This window comes from Haliaeetus leucocephalus, unplaced genomic scaffold, assembly GCF_000737465.1.
Source record: "Haliaeetus leucocephalus isolate CR32 unplaced genomic scaffold, Haliaeetus_leucocephalus-4.0 Scaffold21, whole genome shotgun sequence".
In the NCBI taxonomy this organism is placed as follows: Eukaryota; Metazoa; Chordata; class Aves; order Accipitriformes; family Accipitridae; genus Haliaeetus; species Haliaeetus leucocephalus.
In genome coordinates this window covers 484,874-505,309 of record NW_010972457.1, presented here as the reverse complement: position 1 = coordinate 505,309, position 20,436 = coordinate 484,874, and the positions used below count along the sequence as shown (strand labels likewise).

The window sequence follows — 20,436 nt, the reverse complement described above, 5'->3', positions numbered from 1 at the left end:
GTGGATATTGTCTGAGTGAAGCAGGTTTTCTTTGTCATGTAAACTAATGACATGAATGCTTTTAAAGGACACTTTGCAAAATTTAGCAATGAATGAAAGAGTAGATTAGTCTGAATGATACTGATCAAGACTGCTTCCCCCCACCTTTCTGCCTATCATAGAGATAAGTATTATGTGTCATGGTGCCATAATAGTGTTGTATCAGATGATGACAAAGTGTCATTGGACTTTTTATATAAATTCATATTTCTGCTTTTGTAAACTTCTTTAGAATCAGTCAGTCTGTCAGGCTGCTACACAGACTCTGGATAATTTAAACCAGAAAAAGTTCTCAAGTAATGAGAGAAGAAACAGCAAGTGGACAGCAGAGGTGGAAGAGCAGAAGGATAAAGGTAAAAATGAATGTTTTTAGATCAAGGCTTTTTTTGTTTGCTTGTTTTTATTACTAGCCTCAGAATTTATTCAAGATGGGGCATCTGTTTAGGCAATGAGGGGAAAATTATTGTAAATAATAGTGCCAAACTGAGCTAGGCTCAAGGTAGGAAAGGTGTGGTTTGGGAAGAAGGTATATGTTTTCCTGCTTTGTGAATGTGGCTGAGAGAGCAGGCTCCTTGCTGGGACTTTTGTAGTAAATGGGAAGAGGAATGAGAGAAACAAAAAGACTATCAGAGCTGCCCTAAATTATGTCCTGTTGAAATTCTAGTGAGTGTGGCAGAAAGTGCCTGTGGGAGGAGTATTAAGAGTGCTTACTGGAGTCAGTTAAGAGAATGTGGTATGTTGAGAATAGCATACAGTGGCACAGAAAGAGGGGAGAAGGTGGTGTGCAGAAGAGTTGCCCCCCCCCCCCCCCCCTCCGTTTACAATAGAAAGAGCTGTCACATGGTCAAAATTTGGGTTTTCTCCCTCCCCCCAGTCTGTTATGACACTCTTTAGCTTCTCTTCATTGACTCTTAAGCTTTTCCTTTTCTGTGAGGAAGTGGAACGTGGCAGTAATAGATAAAAGCTGTAGCTGTCAGGAGGTGGTAAATCTTTGCTAAATGCAACTGATTTGTAATTTTTTTTTTTCTTGTCCTGTCAGCTTTGCCATAACTAAACACTGAATTTTATCTTGGCTTCTTCTGCCTTCCCTGCTCCCCCTTCCCCCGCCCCCAGCTAAAACAAAATTCAAACTCTAGCCTCCTCTTAGAAGCTGTTCCTTCCCTCCAGTTTTTGAATGTTTTTTTGTTCCCTTATCTCTGGCAACAGCAGAGACATTGCTGTTGTGTATTTATGGTACTTGTGCTCCTTAGTCCCTCTTACAACATGTAATGCCTTCTTGAATGGTCTCACAAGGACTGATGTTACCTGTTTTTCATTCTCCAAACATCTGAAAACTTGTTTCATTTGAAAACTTATTTCATCAGCAATGCCAGAAAGAATGTTCAAGTAGAGAAAGCTCTTTACTACATTGTCATGATAGATCTTGTTGAAGTGCATGGCATGTACAGCTTTCCCTGGTTTTTGTGATGTTCTGGATTGTGTTGCCTCTTCTGAAACTGGGATAAAAATCCTATGGGAATAAGCTGTACTTCCTTCTCATTATCTAGAGCTTCCTGTTGGTGCTTGGGGAATTGGCAGTAATTCTCATAATCAATATTGTTTTAATTTACATTGTTGTCTAGTTGTGATGGTACATATACTAAGCTTTTAAAAAGTACGTTATCTATTTAGTGGCTACTATTAAACTTATATGCCTGAATTTGATTGACAAGCAGTGGTAACCAGATTTGAACATAAACTAGAATGTGAAGAACTTGTACAGATCTTCATGTAATGAAGATATATGCTATGACTGTTTTTCAGCATCATCTACCCCACCAAGTGTTTGCTGGTGCTTGAGACATTAAACTTTCTGCATCAGTCTGAAAACATTCTAGATCTTTTGAATCACTGAAACCTTCTAAACTGATCTATCTTTTACTCAGTCAAAAGTAGACAAGACTTTAAGCTTCTGTTACCTTAACACTTGTATATGGAAATGGAGATCAAAACTTTTCACTTTAAGCATAGTACAAACATTTCTTTTTCACTAGGAAGGATTTAGGATGAATGATACATGTTTAAAGAGACAGCTACATTTCTTTCCTGTTTCCCTCAAGCATTGCCTAGATGGTTAACAAACATCAGTAAAGAACTCCTGTAGAGCTTTGAAAACCCAGGTTGAAGTAGCTGCTCTGTTACTGCCCTAATGACTGTTTATTTTAGGATGATTGATAAAAATTGAAGCTTAAGTTTTCTGAAGTAATATGTGCTGAGGTAGGTTTTGTTTTGAAGGTTTAACTTTGGAAAGACAAACTTTAACTGGCTTAAGTTGTGATAGCCATAAATGGTGTAATGGTTCATTTACTAGGTTATGTCTTGGTGTTACAGAGTCAAATTCCAGGCAGATCCACTTAAGTCAGAAGCTTGAGCCAAATTCATCTGAGGTAATCTTAAAGAAAAGACCAAATTTTTTTTTAAATGTTATTGCTTCTCTGATACATGACTGGCAGAGCAATAGCTGCCTTTAGAGCTGTGATTGCTGCTGCTGCTTTACAGCTTTTAGTGAAATACTTCTAAGGTTGGAGGCTTGTATTGCTGTCAGCTTTCCTCAGCCCCTGTAACCCATACTTACAGTCTTTCTCTGCAATCTGAGTTCTCAAATCTGGGCTATTGAGAGCACTTATGAATCTGGATTTGTAATTGCTTAGTACAGTCTGTACTTTCAGTATAATGGGACTACAGAAGATTTGATGTTTACTAATAGCTACTGTGCTAACAGACCATGATCTCTGAAGTTCAGTGAAGATTTGTGGCCCCTTGTTGGCTTTTAATCTTTGCTATCCTTTCAATGAGCAAAATATTACACTAGTATAATAGCGATTGGGTGCTTAGACCACTTTGTATGTAGTGTGGTTTAATATCTTTGAATGCCTCTTTGAAAAGTAAATCTTACTATTAGACTAGCTATGTCTGTTGTTTCTAACTTTGCTTTAGAAGAATAGTCAAGATGAGAGTTATCCAAAAGCTTCATCTCCTTTGGAACAAGTAAAAACGGATTCTCCGATTCCTGCTGAGCAAGTAAGAAATGTTTGTTTTATTTCAAAGTTTTCCAGTCAGGAGACTTCAGACAAAGGGGAGCTTCATCACAGCCACGTATGTATTATAATACTGGCTTTTAATTATGTAGTCATTTCAAGGGTGATAATGCTAAAATTCTGTATTTACAGTTAGGAAATCTTTATGTCCAACATAAAGAATGTAAAATGACAACCCTTGATATATAAAAGTAAAAGTATATCCTTTCTTTGCTGAGAGAGGGGTTATTTCATATCTTTCTGCTAAGATAACCATGCTTTTCACTTTAAATTCTTTACCTTTGATTTTTCAGGTTTCTCCAAGGTTATTGGTAATCGTTTGTAAGGGTGGATTTTGTTTTGGATGGGAGATAATTAAATTTAATGCTTGTGGAGGTGGTTATAACACTGATGGCTATCTCTGGTACAGGCACGTTCTGGACAGAGCTCAGTGCAGAGTTCTTCACACAGTGATGTAATGTATCTCGGATCTCTCTTATGTATACAGCCTGATATGTTACTAGTTAATATTTCACTGTAGTGGTAGTCTGGATAATACTGAGTCATCAAGCCTTTTTTGGTAGAAGTCAGACACATTAGGGGTCACCAACAATGGTGATTTAGAGTAATTTCATGTGATCTCTGTTTTTATAGAACCTGACAGAATGCTTACCAAGCGTAACTCCAACACCCTCACCAGTCTTTTCTGAGGTGCATTTACCTCCAACAGTGCCTTCTGTACCAGCCATTGTGCCAGCTTGGCCAAGTGAGCCAACAACCTATGGACCAGCAGGTTTGAATAAATTTTAACATAAATCAGAAACTACTAACCCTGAAAAAGCCTTTAACTGTCTTGCTACATTGAAGATGCCTCCAGGAGACACTGTTTCATATCACTGCAGTTTCCAAAGGCAGTCATTTATAGGAATATAGTTCCTCACTGCTGAAAGCTAGTGAGAGTTCTAGTAGAACTTTGATTGCCCATATGCATAGTTTGCTTTACTCTGTGCCTGAAGGTGGAAGAGGAATATGTACTCAATTCTCTGTTTTTCTCCTGGGTGGGATAGCATTGAGTTTCGAGGGGGCTTATTCTGAGGATCTGCTTAAGGTAGAACACATTGTCAGCATGTTGAAGCTTGATATGTGTTCGTGCTTTGTGTCCCATGTAATAGGCTCCTTGATTCACTAAGGACTCAGCTTGGGTCTGGTATGTCTGGAACTAGTGAGATCCATTTGGACCTGAGCTGCAAAGCCAGCATATGTTTTTTGTGTGCTGTGTGTATCTTTTGATACATGGAATTAGCTTAGATTCAATATTCCTCATTAGATCAGATGCAATATTTTCTCTCCCACTGTTGTGTTTCTGTACAAGAACTAGCTTTCAAATTGGCATACTATGTTCACATGATATGGTAATAATCCTGTCATACTTGACTGCATCTGTGACAGAGGATGTATAGCTCAGTTAATCTGAGCTCAGATTCAGAGTTGGCTGTCAATGACTAGTCAGAATGAGAACTAGAGAGATTAACATGTAAGTTTCAGTTCCCCCCCTTTTTTCCCCCCTCCTATTTCCTTCTGGTATTCATAATTTTAAAAATAAATATGGGAAGGGTTTAGCTATATCTGGAAAGCTTAACTGTTTCACTCTTTCTGAAAACTATTCTCTGTGTTTAGCCAAATCTTCTTTTGTTTGTAACTTCCTGACTCCAGATTTCTTCCTATATCTTCCTGAATACCTTTTTTTTTTCCCTCCTTCTTCTGTCTTTTGAAACTTGCTTTCCCACTGTCATTTTCTTTTGTGATTGTATATAGTTGAGCTATATATGTATTTTTTTTATTATTACTATTTTTTCCCCTTAGGTATTCCAGCCCAAATACCTGCTTCTTCATTGATGCCAGCCCCAGCAACGGGACCTGACTCTATTGTATCACAGGCTCAGGTAACATCTGCTCCAGTTGCTGGAGTTCCTGTGTCGCTACAAGCAGTTAACCAGCCTTTAATGCCTTTGCCTCAGACTCTGAATCCTTACCAGGATCCGCTATACCCTGGATTCCCATTTAGTGAAAAGGGAGAAAGAGCTGTTGCACCCTCTTACTCCCTGTGCAATACTGGGGAAGACTTACCTAAAGGTGAGAAGCTAGAAGAAGGTCTGGTTTTTATACCATTTTTCTTAATAGGTTTTCTTTTCTTAAAATGTAGATAAAGACGACTTCTTTGGTCCTGTTGTTAGTCTGTGTCAAAAGATCTAATTGTTGTCATTCCATGATTTAAGGTGTGGGAGGGAATACTAAATAGAGTTGTAACTCTAGTTTGCCTTGCTAACATTGCGATGATTTTAAGTGGTTACACCTGGAAATGTGATGCAATCATTTTGTGGTTCTTAGCTTGACCCACCATAACTTTAGGTTTTGTGCATGTATGGGATTTTCTTTGGAGAACTGCTTGCTTTTACAGCAATAGGTTTTCTCTTGTAATCGAAAGCTTGGAAGTTTTTGAGAATTCCCTTACTGGTCTGGGAAAACTTGGCATACTACAGGTTTTGGCATCCTGCAAATAGGGAATATGCCCATAAAGAACATAACATGTCTGACTGCACGGTGGTGTTTGTTTACAGAACTGTTTCTTTAAAAAGTAGCAGTTCAGTCCAACAAACTGTTAAAAGATGAAATTTAAACTGCAGTTGTGTTCTAGCTATCTTACTATGGCAACCCCTCCGCCCCCCCCAATCAATCAAAGACATGCAAGCAGCAACCAGTGTTTCTCTACTGAAATAGAACTTTATGCAGTGACTAATTTTTCGATTGGATGAATTGTAATATTTTAGGTCTTCATAGATCTCTTTCTGTTTGTTTTTTTTTTTTATTTCCTAGATAAGAATATTCTTAGATTTTTCTTCAACCTTGGTGTGAAGGTAACTCTTCAAACTTACTTATGTTTTTGTGTTTGTTATACCATAAAATTTGCCTGTATTTGGTAGTACTTAGAGTGCAGAAGTTTGCTGCAGCTGTACACTTCAAGTTCGTCTTTAAATTTGAAATACTTTCTTATTTTGTCTTCTATTAACTGGGATCCGAACAGTGGTCCACATTGCAGGTCAAGTCAACAGAAGTAAATTTTAACTCAACAGTGATAGTGAGAACTATTGGCTTCCAACTGTGGCTATACAGTCAACAGATTGTACTTTGAAGATGCATTCTTTCGGAAGCAGCGTATAGTAAGAGAAAAGGCCCTCTGACTTTGACCATGTCCATGTACCAGTAAAGCCACTGCAGTACAAATACCTCGTATACCTGTGGACAGACACTCCCTTAAGTAACCTGCATGTCTGTCCTTTCTGCTCAGGTTAAGGACAACAGTATTTTACTTTTAACCTTCTAAGTAATTGTAATAGCTCTTGATGTGTATATGTGGTGCAAATCTGTGTGTGTGTTTGGGGAAGAGGCTCATCCAAAAAGGCAGTATTTTCCATTTCTTGGTAAGGACTAATTGTTTGCTTAGTTTCTCCCTTCTGCACATAAAAATGTTCCTATTTTACCTTCACTTACTCCTTCTGTCAGGCAAACTACTTTGGAAAAGGTGCTCAGAGCTCTCAGGCTTATTCCACATGACTGTGGCCATAAGTAATGATTTTCTTTAGTGTCTGCATGAAAAGAGGGAATGTTCAGCACAACTTACAAAGTAAATTCAGATTTGATAACTGTGTGCCTAATACAAGTCTCTTTGCTTAATAGAAAATCCATAAGTTATTGGCACGTGTCACTGCAATATATTTAAACAGCATTAAGCCTATGTATATTTGGGACTCTCCTTACTGGTCCTTTGTATTTTTTAGGATATAGTCTGTCATTTTGGTGCTTCAGCTCCATCTACTGGTCAAAGTACCGTGTTCTAGTAGTTGTGTTCCTCAGTGGGTGACCAAATAGTATGTATGGTAAACCTGGGAACTACTTTCTGCATTACCATGCCTACTGCTTTGGTCCCAGATCCTGCCATGCTGTTATCCACACCCTGCCAGTTGCTTGTTCAGAGTGAACTGACTGGTTCCCACTGAGAGAAGGTCTGAGTAGGCTTCTCAGGGTGGTTTGCTCTGGGGACTGTTTCTACAGGTGGCACAGCCAAGACTGTGCCAGGTTTTGGGCCTTGCCCTCTACCTACTCCAATGTTTTCTTACACAGCCTTGCGTCTCCAGCAGCCTTGCATGGTGTTCTGTATGGCCTGAAATATACATATTTGGCACACTGTATTAGAAAAACATCCTACAATGTTGCTCGTGGGCCAGTTGCTATGTACCATAGTACAAACACAAAGTCTGTGTTTATAAACTCTTAACTCTGAGCAATGTAACTGTAAGCCACTCTGTGCTAGTCAGTTAACATGGAAGTAGAGAGCAGGGAAGGGGGTCGCCACCTGAGGTGGACAACATCAGTATTGTGAATGTAGCTTGTGTTTAGTAACAGCACAGAAAAAGTTGCTGCTGAAAATGGTGTGTCTGGTGTGTGACTCCCACCAGTAGCTGGGAAGTTGTGTTGTATGTTTTAATGAAACCTATCCCCCTACTTTATGAAACGGCTTCTAAGAAGGCTGATCTGTGGCTTGTGTGCACATATATGGATTTCAATCTTTAGAAATTGTCCTTGGGGAAATGATCTAACCTCAGGTGTCAGTGTAGTCGGTTTTTTTTTTTGGTGAAAATGTGTGTGGTGGGACGATTTGTTATTTTGATTGTTATCCCTTAGAATTTTGAAAAGTGAGCTAGTAGGGCAAATTGCCGATCAATAATTGTGATTCTTGAAAATGAATTTGAAATGTGTCTTCAGATGCATAGCTAAAGCTTGACTTGACTAAAGCATCATGTGTTTAAATTAATTATATAGAAATTGTTACCAAGTTTTCTTACTGGTCAGAGCTGTTGCCCATTGCAGCTGCATTTGGAAGGAAAACAAAAAATGAGAACATCATCCTGGAGTCCTAGATATTTAGAATTGAGGGCAGTCACTGTAAATAAAATTAACCGTTACTTCCTGTAATTAATTGTTTCAAAATGGTAAATGACCTGTGTGCTGTTATGTCTGTCTGAACGTTCAAAAGACCAAATACTTTTTTTTCTTTTCTTCCCCCACCCTGTCTTGCAGGCATACAGTTGTCCCATGTGGGCACCCCATTCTTACTTGTACCCCCTGCACCAGGCCTATTTAGCTGCTTGTAGAATGTACCCAAACGTGTCCCTTCCTGTGTATCCGCACAACCCCTGGTTCCAGGAGGCTCCACCGACTCAGAATGAAAACGAAACTGCACGAACAAACAGGCACTTTCCTGTTCTGAGCGAGGCCAGATCCAACGGTCAGATTCCACAGGTTGATAGTAGATCTCCATCACTGCCTCTGATTATACCTACAGCTCAGGTGTCAGAAAGTCAAGGACAGGTCTGTGTAGAAACGGAGAATCCGGTGCAAGCTCTTCATGCAAACTATGAGGAGTCCCTGAGAGGGAAAAATATGTTCCCACAGCCACCCTTTGGACACAATCACTTTCTAGGAGCTGTTCCAATAGCACCTCCTTTCTTTCCTCACTTTTGGTATGGGTACCCAGTTCAGGGTTTCATTGAAAATTCAGTAGCAAGACCTAATGTTGTCATGTCACCTGAGGACAAAGAGGCAACAGCTAGCACCTCTGCGACCATGTACGTGGCTAAAGAATGCAACCCTCCGGTTCCTGTAGTAAACTGCGCAGAACAGCTTCAGAAGACTAACAGCAGCAGCGGCTCGAACACTGTACCATTCCCTGTGGTTGGTGCAAGCAGTGATTGCAGTGTGCCGAAAGAAACATCAGCTAGGGCACCTCAGCTGGAGCAAACTTGTCCTTTGGCTTCTTCTCCAGCTAAGCAAAAACCAGCTGGGCAGCAAAATCGTTCTCTGCAAACGCAGGGGACCGAGAGGCAGACCGCGGTGCCCAACACTCCACCACTGTTGGCAGAACCACCGAAAAATGAACTGAAAAACAGCATTCCCAGTCGTAAGGAGAAGACTGATAAAGGTAGAGATTCCAAGGGTGCTGGTAATCTGCAGACAGAAAGCAGGGCACAGAGAACAAGGGAGGAGAGCTCTGAAGATGAGAGTGAAGTTTCTGATATGCTGAGAAGTGGTAGATCCAAGCAATTTTATAACCAGACTTATGGTGGAGGCAGAAGGCCTAGACTTGAGTGGGGTTATTCCAGTAGGGGAGGATACCAGTTCCAAAGAAACGAGGAAGCCTGGAAAGGACCACCCAGCAGAAGCAGAGATGACAGCTACCAGTATCAGCGGAACTTTAGAGGGAGGCCATATAGGAATGACAGGAGAAGGGCAACACTGGGAGATAATCAGAGGGGGCATCAAGCATAGAATGAACGGATAATTGAAAATTTTAAAATGCAAAAAGTAATTTGAAGTAGCAGTTTAAAAATCTTAAATCTCTTTCTTTTTAGGAAAGTTCAAGGGTATGTTGTAACTTTTGGCGAGTAAAGACTAGGATGATGTGAACTCCTACCATATGTTTTTTGGGGGGGATTATAGAGTTTGGCTTAGCATTTTTTCCTTAATGTCAAGTTAGAAAAAAACCAATATAGGTTTAGTGTTTGATAACTTTTTTTTTTCCCCCACAAAGGTTTGAGTTTGTGATAGAAGATGGATACGTATGTTTACTAGAGTGATGAATTATAGCATTTGATGTGATCTAGATTTTAAAATTGACAGTAACATTGCACCAAATATAAATGTATATTTTATCATACAATGCCTTAGTTCTGAACTGAGCTAAAGGAATTCTCAGCCTACTGCACTGTTGTCTTTGATATGCTTCCAACCCAAAGGCCTTTCATCTCAAAGAAAAAAAAAATATCTGTCAAACTTGAATGTTTCTCTTCAGTGTGTTACACCTATGGCAGCCAGCTAACCCTGTGTCTTAGGTATGTTGTATATAGTTCTTTTCATATTCATAGGGTCTATTTTTGAATTTTAAAAAGCATTTATTTGTTGAAATCAAAATCAAGACAAGCAGTCAAGAATAGCTGTGTATGAATCGGTAAGAATGGCTGTTTCCACCACGAATTCTTAATGCTGGTGTGACTAGAATGGTGCCTATGCCAACTGAATAATTACAAAGACAATAAAAATGTAGATGCTATGCATTTCCAAAATAATTCTGCATCTGTTGTAATAGCAGAAGTTTTTTTAATGCCACTTTAACACTAATGCACTGACAAATCCTAGATATTTTGTGAGGAGAGATGCATAAAGTACATGTTACGTTTTTTTTAAGTTTGTATGATCGAGCTACTGTTCAGTATTCTTTTGTTGTTGCACTGTTGATGCAAATTTGTGTTTTGCATGTACAACTCCTTGCTGGAACTTTTAAAAGCAAGATGGAGAGTCGCGGTGTGCTCTGCTTTTCCCTACGATTCAGAAGAAAGTGGCTTCTGCCTTATATTTTTACACTGTGTCAGAGTTCTGATGCTGTTTCTTCTGACCCTGATAATGATCTCTGCAGTGTTCCTGTTGCCTTTGCAGTTTGGATCTTCAGCTGTCCAAACTCGGAGAATACAGTGTGCACAGTATTCACTCAGCTCTGTTGCTCTGTAAAATTAACTGTTGTGTATATTTTTATATCTTCTGTATATACTAGTGTAGGTGATGGTACCCTTTCCTTCATGCCCAAGATTGTACACCCTTGATCAGGAAACTTGAGTGATAGTTATGTGGTAAAGAATTCCTTCTCAGATGCATGCCATGTATAAAACCCTACTTAAAATAAATGTTTGTCTTTTCACTTTCTTTCTAAATTATATTTACATATTTGAAACTGTTGCAATGACATCAAATGTATGGTTTTGTTCTGATAGAGCCACTTGTAGACAGCAGCAGAACTATAAACAATTAATATGCAGGCATAGCTGCAAACTAAAAGGGGACGTAAACTGGATTTCTAGTTCTTATTCAGAATGGTAGTGGTGGGGGCTGTGCTGTGGGTTTCTTTTTTTTAATCTAAATACTTTTCCATTTAGCAGTGTATTCAGGATTTCAAGAGGCAATCTTCAGTTTTTCAGGTTGAGAACTAAGCAAGCACTGAGGGATTTAACAGTTGATACCATTCTGGTCCTCTGTTTACCTCTACTACTTACAAAGACTTTAAAGGGGTTTCTTGTCATCTTTCCTGGGGGGTTCTGAAGGGTAGCTCCAGTTATAGCCCCATTCTGTTCAGCAGTCACCGAAATAATCCTTTGGTAGTAGAGCAGGCATTTAATCATGAGCTTTGTTCCAAGAACAAAGGTTGTGTGCTTTCTACAGAAACTTATTGGGAAATGATGGAAAACATAGGCCAGGCAGTAACTGGTAGGGCTGTGCTTTTAGAATTTACTTTAAAGTATTTAAGCTGGGCCTATGCCCTGCCTTGCTGTTCTAGGACAGTTAAGAACTGAAATGTGCAGATGTAGTATTTTCTCCACCTTCACTGTTAAGTATGGTTCCTGTTTTTGCTGAAGGACTTGTAGATTGATTGGCTAAACCCTTTACCTGGGGCAAGATGTTTCAGGTTGCAGAATCCCACAGATTAGTAGGGGCCTATATGTAATATTTAGCATATAATGAGCTGAGATATATAGGTTCAGATACTTGCTAAACAACATCTTTACCTTGCCCCCATTAGGACAGAAGATGCAGAACTCAAGTCCGAAGGCATTTCTACTCTAAACACAGTGGTGGTGGTGTAAGGCTGTGTTCATTACCTGTACTTCATGGAGTACCTCTGTTGGCATAATATGGATGGATTTCTGTTTCTCAGTTAGACATAGCGAGGTAGAGCGTATGTAGCACCCGATACTGCCAAGGTTATAAAATACCCATTACTAACACAAATAATGGCTTAAAAAAAAAAGACAAACCACTGCTGTCTTCTGTAACTTAAGAGGCCAAGATGTAAATAAAAGAACAAACCCATGTGTTCTTTCATCTCTTGTAGCAGTTGTCGCACACCAATGAAGACAGAACAGCCAACTGTTGCATGGAAAATGCTGTTCCTTACTTTTAAGAGGTGTAGCTTAAAGTTATTTTTACATGTCTGTGAAACTTACTTGTGTAACGTTTGTTTAGGAACCCTTAAATATAGGCACTTTTTCCTGTCTCCCTAGAGGACCTTACTTTGTATGGGAGTTGGTTTTTAACAAGCTATTTTTTGTTTACCTTCATTTTTGCCTATAGTAAGGATCAAAGCTTCCACCTTAGGCAAAAGTACTTTGCATCTCAGCCTTGTAAAAACTTAAATCTCTCCATGGAAAGAGGGTGAGTGCCAGTAATTACAGCTGGAGGAGGGAGCTGGTCAGGATTCTCACACCTGCTAGCAAGTCTGAAGGGGTCACTTTAGTCTCAAGTTTCCCTACCTGCAAGAACTGATTACCTTTCTAGAAACTGCAGCTTTGTTGCTGGAAGCACTGTAGATGTGTCCCTGAAAATGGTAAGTTTTGTAGGATGTTTAATCTACTAAATGATGCTTGATTTTAACCTGCTTCTAAAAACTGAGATAATCACAAAGTAGAGAAATGGAGTACTACTATGACATATTACAAAGCAGTATTAATGTGTTAAAGTGAACTCTATACAGAAACAGGATGGCCTATTAAGCAAGCTCACTGCAGCTGGCTAAAGTGGAACATGCTTGTTTTCTCCTCAATCAGTACAACACAAGGGGTTCTCTTACCTGTCTTGAAACATTGATTTGGTTTTGTAAATCCCCTTTTAGTTAGGGTGCTGTTAGAGCCCTTAGAGAGAAAGTATGCTTTGCTGTGTGCATATGAACAGTGTAAGGTTTCAGTTTAGGTTTTTAGAAAAATCCCAAAATCTAAGGTATAGTCTGTGCTGAGGTGAGCTGCCATACACTTGTCAATCCTTAACAAAGCTGTATCTAGATAACAATTTGTTAACAAGCTTTAGGTAAGTGTTCTTTTTAGCTCTATGTGGCTCTATCACAGTACAGAAGGGTTTTGCTGACAAGGCGTCAGTACTTTGTGAAACACATGGCTTTTAATACTCAAAAACCTACTTCCTACGTATACTGTTGAGTTTATAGAACAAGCAACTGGAAAAAACAGCCATTAACCTTTCTTCTTCTAACAAACATTCTATGCAGGTTTAAGTTACAGAAGATGAAAGGATTTTAGTACTTTAAGATTTTATTTATGTTTATTCTTCTGTAACTAGGTCTGCAAAGATGCACAGGGACAGATGACTGAAAAAGGTGTAGAACTCTTCCTTTATATTATTATATGTAGTTTGTACTCCATCTTTTGTGTATTCCTTTCTACAGTATGAGGAAAGGTGTGTATGACAACATCATATACACACTTTTGAATTAGTAATTCAAGAATTTTTGCACTGTGTCACAGAAGAGCTGTAAGTTAGGAGGATATTTATTTATGAAACCCTCATCAGAGATTCAGCCTTTTTAAAATAGTCATTTCTGTAGCTTGACGTTCTTGGTGAGCCTCCCTCTTATGCAGAAAACAGCTTCAAAGCTTTTAAAATGAAGAAGTGCAGTCAGTACTTGGTACGTGAGTAGGATATATTGAATTGAAAACCTCCCTTAAATTTTGAAAAATCTGGAGACTCATGTGCAATTTCAAGATGGTCTATTTTGAAATTATTACACTGAAAATAGGGCTGTGTCACCAAAATATAGAAAGTGGCAGTTTTACTCAGACTAGGATTTACACTGCTACAGGTCTTGGATGTTACACGCAGCAAGAGTTTAAGCTCCAAACGATGAAGTGTTCTAAAACCCAATTTGAGCCTTCTCATCCACAAATATTTAGATTCCAATATGCATTCCTATATGCCAGTTACAAAGATGCTCAGATTCAATATTTAGTCATCCAGGAAAAAGTAGTTTCCGCTCTTCTTTTGTTCCACATCCTTGGGAAGAGAAAAAAGGTGAATGTTACCTGAAGTAGTCTTTGGCAGACTTGAACACAGTTGAAATAAAAGACACTTGCCTATACTAGTTTCCTTATTACTCTTACTACTCGTTTCACATGCTGTTTTCCAGCACAGCAAAACTACCAGGTTAGTCTTCATTTTGTTCCTTGTTTTAAAACCTGGCTTTATATTAAACAGTCATGGCTTCTTTACTGTAAAAATGCTTCTCTCTTACCTTGATTGAATTGAGTTTGTTTATTCTTGGTCTGTAATTGTTGGGGTCTCTTCTAAAAGTGATTTCAAGTTGGGATAAAAACTTATTCATTCCAGCCAAAAGAGTCTGTGGACTGTTAAGAGAGAACATTCCAGCTAAATTTTCAGAAGTTCTATACTATGCAGATTACAGGCAGCTTTGATTTCCATCCTAAGCTCATTCAAATCTGGTAACACAAGTGTGATCTGTATTTGACATACTAGGATGGGCTACACTTTCAATCAGTTATGTCTCAGATAAAGTCACAACTGCTACTCTTATCTTTGAGCAGTATCTCAGCATGGTGCTACAAGTCTTCAGACTTGTTTTACTTTGTATCTGTACATGGGTGTGCTGGCACACTGAGTTATTTACATTCAAAGAGAAAAAAATCCAAGAGTGGCACCATTAGCAAGATGCAACAAAGACCGTAACATACATGGATGCTGAGAAACAGTTACATGATCATGATTTTTTAATTCAAACAAGTGTGTTCTTAGAAGGAATACCATCAAAACTAGGCTAGCACTGTGTTGTAAACACAGTAAACAACACTGCTCGACCAGTGTGTTTACTTCTTCTGGCTCACATTAAGTACTTGGTAATTACACTGTTCTAAAAGCCTGGTTTCTAATAAGGCTGCTCCTCAAAAAGTCTCTGTAATTTACATGAAATTATTTAAAGGAACAAAAGTAGACGTACCAAAAGGGAGTAAAAGCAGATGGTGTACATTCTATGTCGCTGTCAAGCCTTGCACGTCAGTATTTACATCCATGTACCCTTAGCTTGCTTTTAATACAGCTGAAAGTTACTTCCATAAGCATACTTAGTTTACAGTTGGCCCTTTTTCATTCCTCGCAATTGATGCCACTTCCTTGTTCTCCTCTGATTGTAATTTAATTGGTGTGCGGTTGCTTAACGCTAGTTTAAGCCAGGAGCTGGGCTATTTTTTGAGGGCTTGGTTACATTCTCCAACTATGCCCCAACTCTGTGTCTAGGCAGCCTCTAAGTATGGGTCAATCCCATTTTCTTTTGCTTGCTTCAAAACAAAAGCCAGAACTCCCAAGACACTCCTGGGTAACTTTAAACGTAGCTCAAATTTCCATAGGCAAGGATGCTTCACCTCCTTATTTTTGTTGATGCTCCTGATAAACAATTTATTTCTATGTTGTCCTCTTTTATCTTGCTTACTAATCCAAACAAGTCTCTTACCTGTTTGCAAGCGTGTTCTTGGAAGGAATGCCATCAAAAACAATCACACGATCGGCAAGATACGTAGCCATGATAAAATCATGTTCTACCACAAAAGCTGTTTTTTTAGCATGGAGAATGAAACTGAAACAGAAATAAAAAAAATGAGAGCTGAATGTAAACTTAGTGTGAAACTACTGAAAATTTCAGGTATTTTTCCCATCATGTATACTTTACCGTTTAATGACTCTAGCAGCCATTAGACGTTGTTCAGAATCCAAATATGCTGAAGGTTCATCAATTAGGTAGACATCCGCAGGTTTACCAAGACAAAGAGCTAATGCAACGCGCTGCAACTCGCCACCAGACAATGTTTGAACCTATTGGGGCAGAGAGGGAATAAGGCCATATTTAGTTCAGGTACAGGTAGAGAATTAAAGAAGAAAAGTTAAGATGTTGTCCAAGGCAATCAGTACCTCCTGGTCAATGATATTTTCTATCTGAAGAGGCTTCATTACATCAGTTACAAACTGGGGGTGCGTATAGGCATCTCTGATCTTCTCATGCAGTAGCTGACGGACACTTCCCTATTAAAAGAAAAATGCTGCCACTCAGTTTTATGCACCACACCACAAGAAAACAAGAATAGAATTAATAGAGCTTTTTGTTCCAGGCATAAAGAAATTCTACCTGTGTAATAAGAACGTGCTTTTTATAGCAAACACAATACTTAATAAATAAGGCTTAAACGTACTGTAGATTTAGGACTGATCTTCTGTGGTTTGTAGCTGACATTTAGAACTGGGACCTCACCTGTAAAAAGATAAAATTTATAATGGAAACAAGAGCCTTTCCAGTATCTTCAAAATAGGTTTCAACTAAGGTATTAAGCACTACCTCCTTCATCAGGCGTAAGTCTTCCTGCAAGCATTCGGATAAATGTAGTTTTGCCAGTTCCTAAAATAAAATGCAAGTTACATATTACTTCAGACTTTTTAGTAACTTAGACCTCTAACAATTAACAATTAAGTCACTGACACAAAAAAAAAAAATAGACCGCTTTGAGAATTCCTATATTCACTTCCAGCAAGCAGCACCTGCTATTACTTGCTTTTTCAAATGGAAGAGACATCTAAAGCTACAATAGTCTAGACTTGTGGCTAAGCTCACCAGGTCAGTCATCATCCTGCCAATCTAAGTTCTTAAAATGGGGTAACAGACAAACACAATGACATCATTAACATTCAATAACTTCAAGTTCCCGCTATTTAGAGAGCAAGCTCATGGCGTGACATCTTCGCTAGAAAACAAGCAGTTCAACCTGACTCAAAACCAGTAATTTTGAAGCCTGGCTCCCAGACTGAAAAAGGGCTTCAGGAACATATTTTGGGCTGTAGAAGCTGTTTCCAACAAGAATTGCACTTACCATTTTCCCCTAACATCACCATAATTTCAGAATCAGTGAATTCTCCAGCTACTATGGATAGTTCAAATTCTCCCATCTTTTTTTTCATTCCAGGATATTTGTACATACACATCTTTTTAACTTCTTCTTCATTAGCTGTCTCAGCCACTTTAAATACCAGAGATGCATCTCGAAACCTTAGATTTTCTGTTGGAACATAGCCATCTAAGAAAATGTTTATGCCTATGAAGGGAGGAAAAAGATGATTAAAAAAGGTCTACAACAAAGCAAGACAAGATGAATTTCAACTCTTGGCTGTAAATTCCAATCAGATAAGGAGAACATTGGATTTTAAATGGCACGTTAAGAGAAGCAACAAAACCTCCTATTTGAAAGCGTATACCTTATGCAAACTGAATGAAGAAAAATCTTACTGAAATTACAGGAAGGATATAGAAGCTCTTCCTGAAAACCTAGTATTAGTAATGTGTGTACGGTTTAAAGAAACTACTGCTGTTGGACCCATTCTCACAAAAACATTTATTACTGAGTCTCAGTGCTACAAGTGTGGTCAATTCAGTTGAACACTACGTACCTCTGTACTGTGCAAACTGTCTCCTGCCCTTTCTCTACTATTTATAGGGTCTTTTGTGTAACTCCACACTGTTTACAAAACACCTGCAAGTATCAAAATTATGTCCATAGCAAGAGACAAAGGGCATTTCATAATTAAGACTTTTGGGTTGAGTTACAAATTTACAATCATGTAAAACAGAAATTCTGCACAAACTAAACCAGTATTTTTTTAGTTACTGAACTGTAACAGGAGGAAGACGTGTTCACATAATAGACAACTAGCATTTTGGCACTTTTTTTTTCTTCCACAGAATTTTTTTGGTATGTTTAAAAAGAGAAATATGGCAAGAATTACCTTCTCTTACGCTGAAAGGCATAGTAACAACACCATAAGCACTTGGCACACCATACAGGCAGCAGATAAAGTCAGAGAGATAATCTAACACACTTAGATCATGCTCTACAACAATAATGTACCTGAAAAATAGAGCCAGAGAGATGCTTTTATACTTCAATACAAAACATTTTTTCTTTCTTTCTTAGTCTAGTCTTGCATAAGCAAAAGCTATGAACCTGATTTTCATTTAGTACGGTTTCTTAGCTTTACACTAAATAGAGTTCAAATCTCTGATAAGCATTTTTTTAAACTGTCCAATAAACAATACTGTGAATGACAAGTTGAAAGTCCATCTTCAGTGTAAACTGGCAGCTTCTTTATGTACAGTAAGTGGAAGGATATTGATTGACTGGAGCAAAAAATACTTAGCGCATTTTAAGAAAAAAAAAATCTTTGTGAGAAGGGGATGGAACAGCAATATTCAGGTGAAAAATAACCACCTATATTTTCACTTTGTTATTATAAAATTTACCCCAATGCTGAAATAGTACAGAAACTATAGGAACTAATTTTACAAAATGCAAAGGAATAGAATATTACTGACTTAGAATATTTTAAACATCTAATAGTACCATACTGAGAAGCCAGCATTCTAGGGAGATGGACTGGATGTTTCTTCCCTCTGGAAACAGTCACTTGTTATTACAGTCTAGCAGAATGTTTAAAGTTTGTATTTACCTGTCAGGGTTTATTAGGGATCGAATAGTAATGGCAGCCTTCAAGCGTTGCTTGACATCTAGGTAGCTAGAAGGTTCATCAAACATGAAGCTAGCCCCAAAAGAAAGAATGAAGTCTTAATGAGTGCAAGCTTTCTACATATTCAAACCTAATACTAACATTTCAATCATTAAATACACAGAAATAAAAAATTATTTATATTGAGACAAAAATGGGAATTATGTACTGACACCTGCCTTGAATCTCTGATAACTGTCATGTGAAATTGTTAAACGGTTCGAGTTAAGTATTACTTTGCCAAAAGCTCTGACAAAGTTATCAAATGTTACGAGAAATCAGCAATCAGTTAGGAATCCTGTGCACTCAGTTCTGATTCAGCTTAAATTTAACATGAACTGAAAAGTGCAAAAATACTTTAGGAGACTGGAAGAAGGACATCTTCCAAAAGAGAAAAACAAAACAACAAACAAGAAAACCCACTGCACCAACCAAAAACTCTGCAACCCAAACAAAACAATTAAAGAAAAATCAAAGCAAAACAAAAAACCCAAACCCCCATAACTCTTATGATCTTGCTTTCTTTGTCCCAAGGAGTCGGGAAACAGCATAGACTAGACAGTAATTTCCTGGTTGCAAGACAGGAGAAGAGGGACACGAGTCCCCAGAGGTGGGGAAGGATCTGTCCATTTCTTATTCAGAGAGGCTAAGTGAGGTACGCTGTCAAACAGGATACATTTATGTAGGATTCGGGAAAGGTTATGAAGTTGTAATGCTGAAAATTATTATTGGCCTCTGAAATTAGCTATTTCCAGTCAGATGAATTAAAGCATAAAAAACCCAGGAATTATATATGGAGCAAATATGGGTCTCGGCTGCTGAGTTGGTAAAAACATTTTTTTAAAAAATCCTTTTGTTTAAATATTTAAACAAAAGTAGTGTTTCTAACAACAAATGTAATTTAGAGGACCATATTCTGAGACAGATTAATAGAAGCAATGTGTAACAGAAGTAAACGAACATACATATCAGCCTTCTGAATGCAAACAACTGCACAAGCAAATCTCTGAAGTTCTCCTCCTGAAAGGTCCTCAACATTTCTTTCTTTCAGATGGGTTAAGTCTGCAAATAAGTGGTTAATTTTAGATATGTTACAGCCAACACAACAATTCATGTTTTTATTACCTACAGAAACATGTATAATCACAGCAGACATCCTACACAGAGGAAAAAAACAGAAATAAGTAAAATAAGTGTTCAGTTTATATAGAAGTATCATAATGCTATTTCTAAGTCACAGCAAGTTACAGCTTCTCTGCAGCATTAGCTGATTAATTTGTATGGCTCCTTCTTATCATGCAGAAGGATTACATTTCTATTTGTTTTTTCCACCATGTATTTGGTAAAGATTTCTGGCCCTAAAAAAAACCTCTACCAGTTTTAAAAGCATTTCTTGTTAGACCTGGCTGAAGAGTTCTGATTTTCAGGAAAATCAAGTCCCCCCAAATGTTACAGCAAATGGGCGAAGCCAGTATTTTCTCATCAGAACACACATTTCAAGAATATAGTTTCACTAGCAAGTTAAGTGGGACCCAAAGACCACGCTCTTGGTGGCATAATGCAGCCCCCCCTTTACCACCCAGATCTACAAAAAAGAATCCTATTCTTAATTTAGTGACACCTAAATTAACACCTATATTTAGTAACAACTCAATTCAAAACACCTACAAAAAATTACCAGGGCTGGACTATGCAGATGTTCTTCTTAACTGCATTGTTCTCAGAAGTCTATTGTCAGAATTGACTCAGAAGTCAGTATTACTCCCATTATAATTAGCTATATACAGCTTTGGGGGGGGGGGGGGGGGAAAAAAAAAAATTGTTTTTTTTTGTAGGGTGG

The 20,436-nt window shown here is 38.2% G+C and overlaps 2 protein-coding genes across 4 annotated transcripts in view; one reads left to right on the top strand and one right to left on the bottom strand.

Moving 5' to 3' along the window:
- The window catches only part of OTUD4 (OTU deubiquitinase 4), a 31,404-nt gene extending 21,415 nt beyond the window's left edge, over nt 1-9,989 (top strand). Inside the window, 8 exon segments of the mRNA XM_010575935.1 lie at nt 272-392; nt 2,410-2,465; nt 3,016-3,099; nt 3,750-3,888; nt 4,959-5,038; nt 5,114-5,228; nt 5,970-6,010; nt 8,232-9,989. Coding sequence (XP_010574237.1) covers nt 272-392; nt 2,410-2,465; nt 3,016-3,099; nt 3,750-3,888; nt 4,959-5,038; nt 5,114-5,228; nt 5,970-6,010; nt 8,232-9,479 — 1,884 coding nt within the window. The 3' untranslated portion in view covers nt 9,480-9,989.
- A 395-nt stretch (nt 9,990-10,384) lies between these two features.
- ABCE1 (ATP-binding cassette, sub-family E (OABP), member 1) overlaps nt 10,385-20,436 on the bottom strand; it is a 20,210-nt gene continuing 10,158 nt past the window's right edge. For all 3 annotated transcript variants that reach the window (XM_010575956.1, XM_010575947.1, XM_010575965.1), the window contains 11 exons: nt 19,562-19,658; nt 18,540-18,629; nt 17,820-17,941; nt 16,910-17,131; nt 16,381-16,440; nt 16,238-16,296; nt 15,960-16,070; nt 15,721-15,863; nt 15,505-15,627; nt 14,275-14,386; nt 10,385-14,036 (listed from right to left, as the gene is read on the bottom strand). In XM_010575956.1, coding sequence (XP_010574258.1) covers nt 13,989-14,036; nt 14,275-14,386; nt 15,505-15,627; nt 15,721-15,863; nt 15,960-16,070; nt 16,238-16,296; nt 16,381-16,440; nt 16,910-17,131; nt 17,820-17,941; nt 18,540-18,629; nt 19,562-19,658 — 1,187 coding nt within the window. In that variant the 3' untranslated portion in view covers nt 10,385-13,988. The remainder of the gene's footprint in view (nt 14,037-14,274; nt 14,387-15,504; nt 15,628-15,720; nt 15,864-15,959; nt 16,071-16,237; nt 16,297-16,380; nt 16,441-16,909; nt 17,132-17,819; nt 17,942-18,539; nt 18,630-19,561; nt 19,659-20,436) is intronic.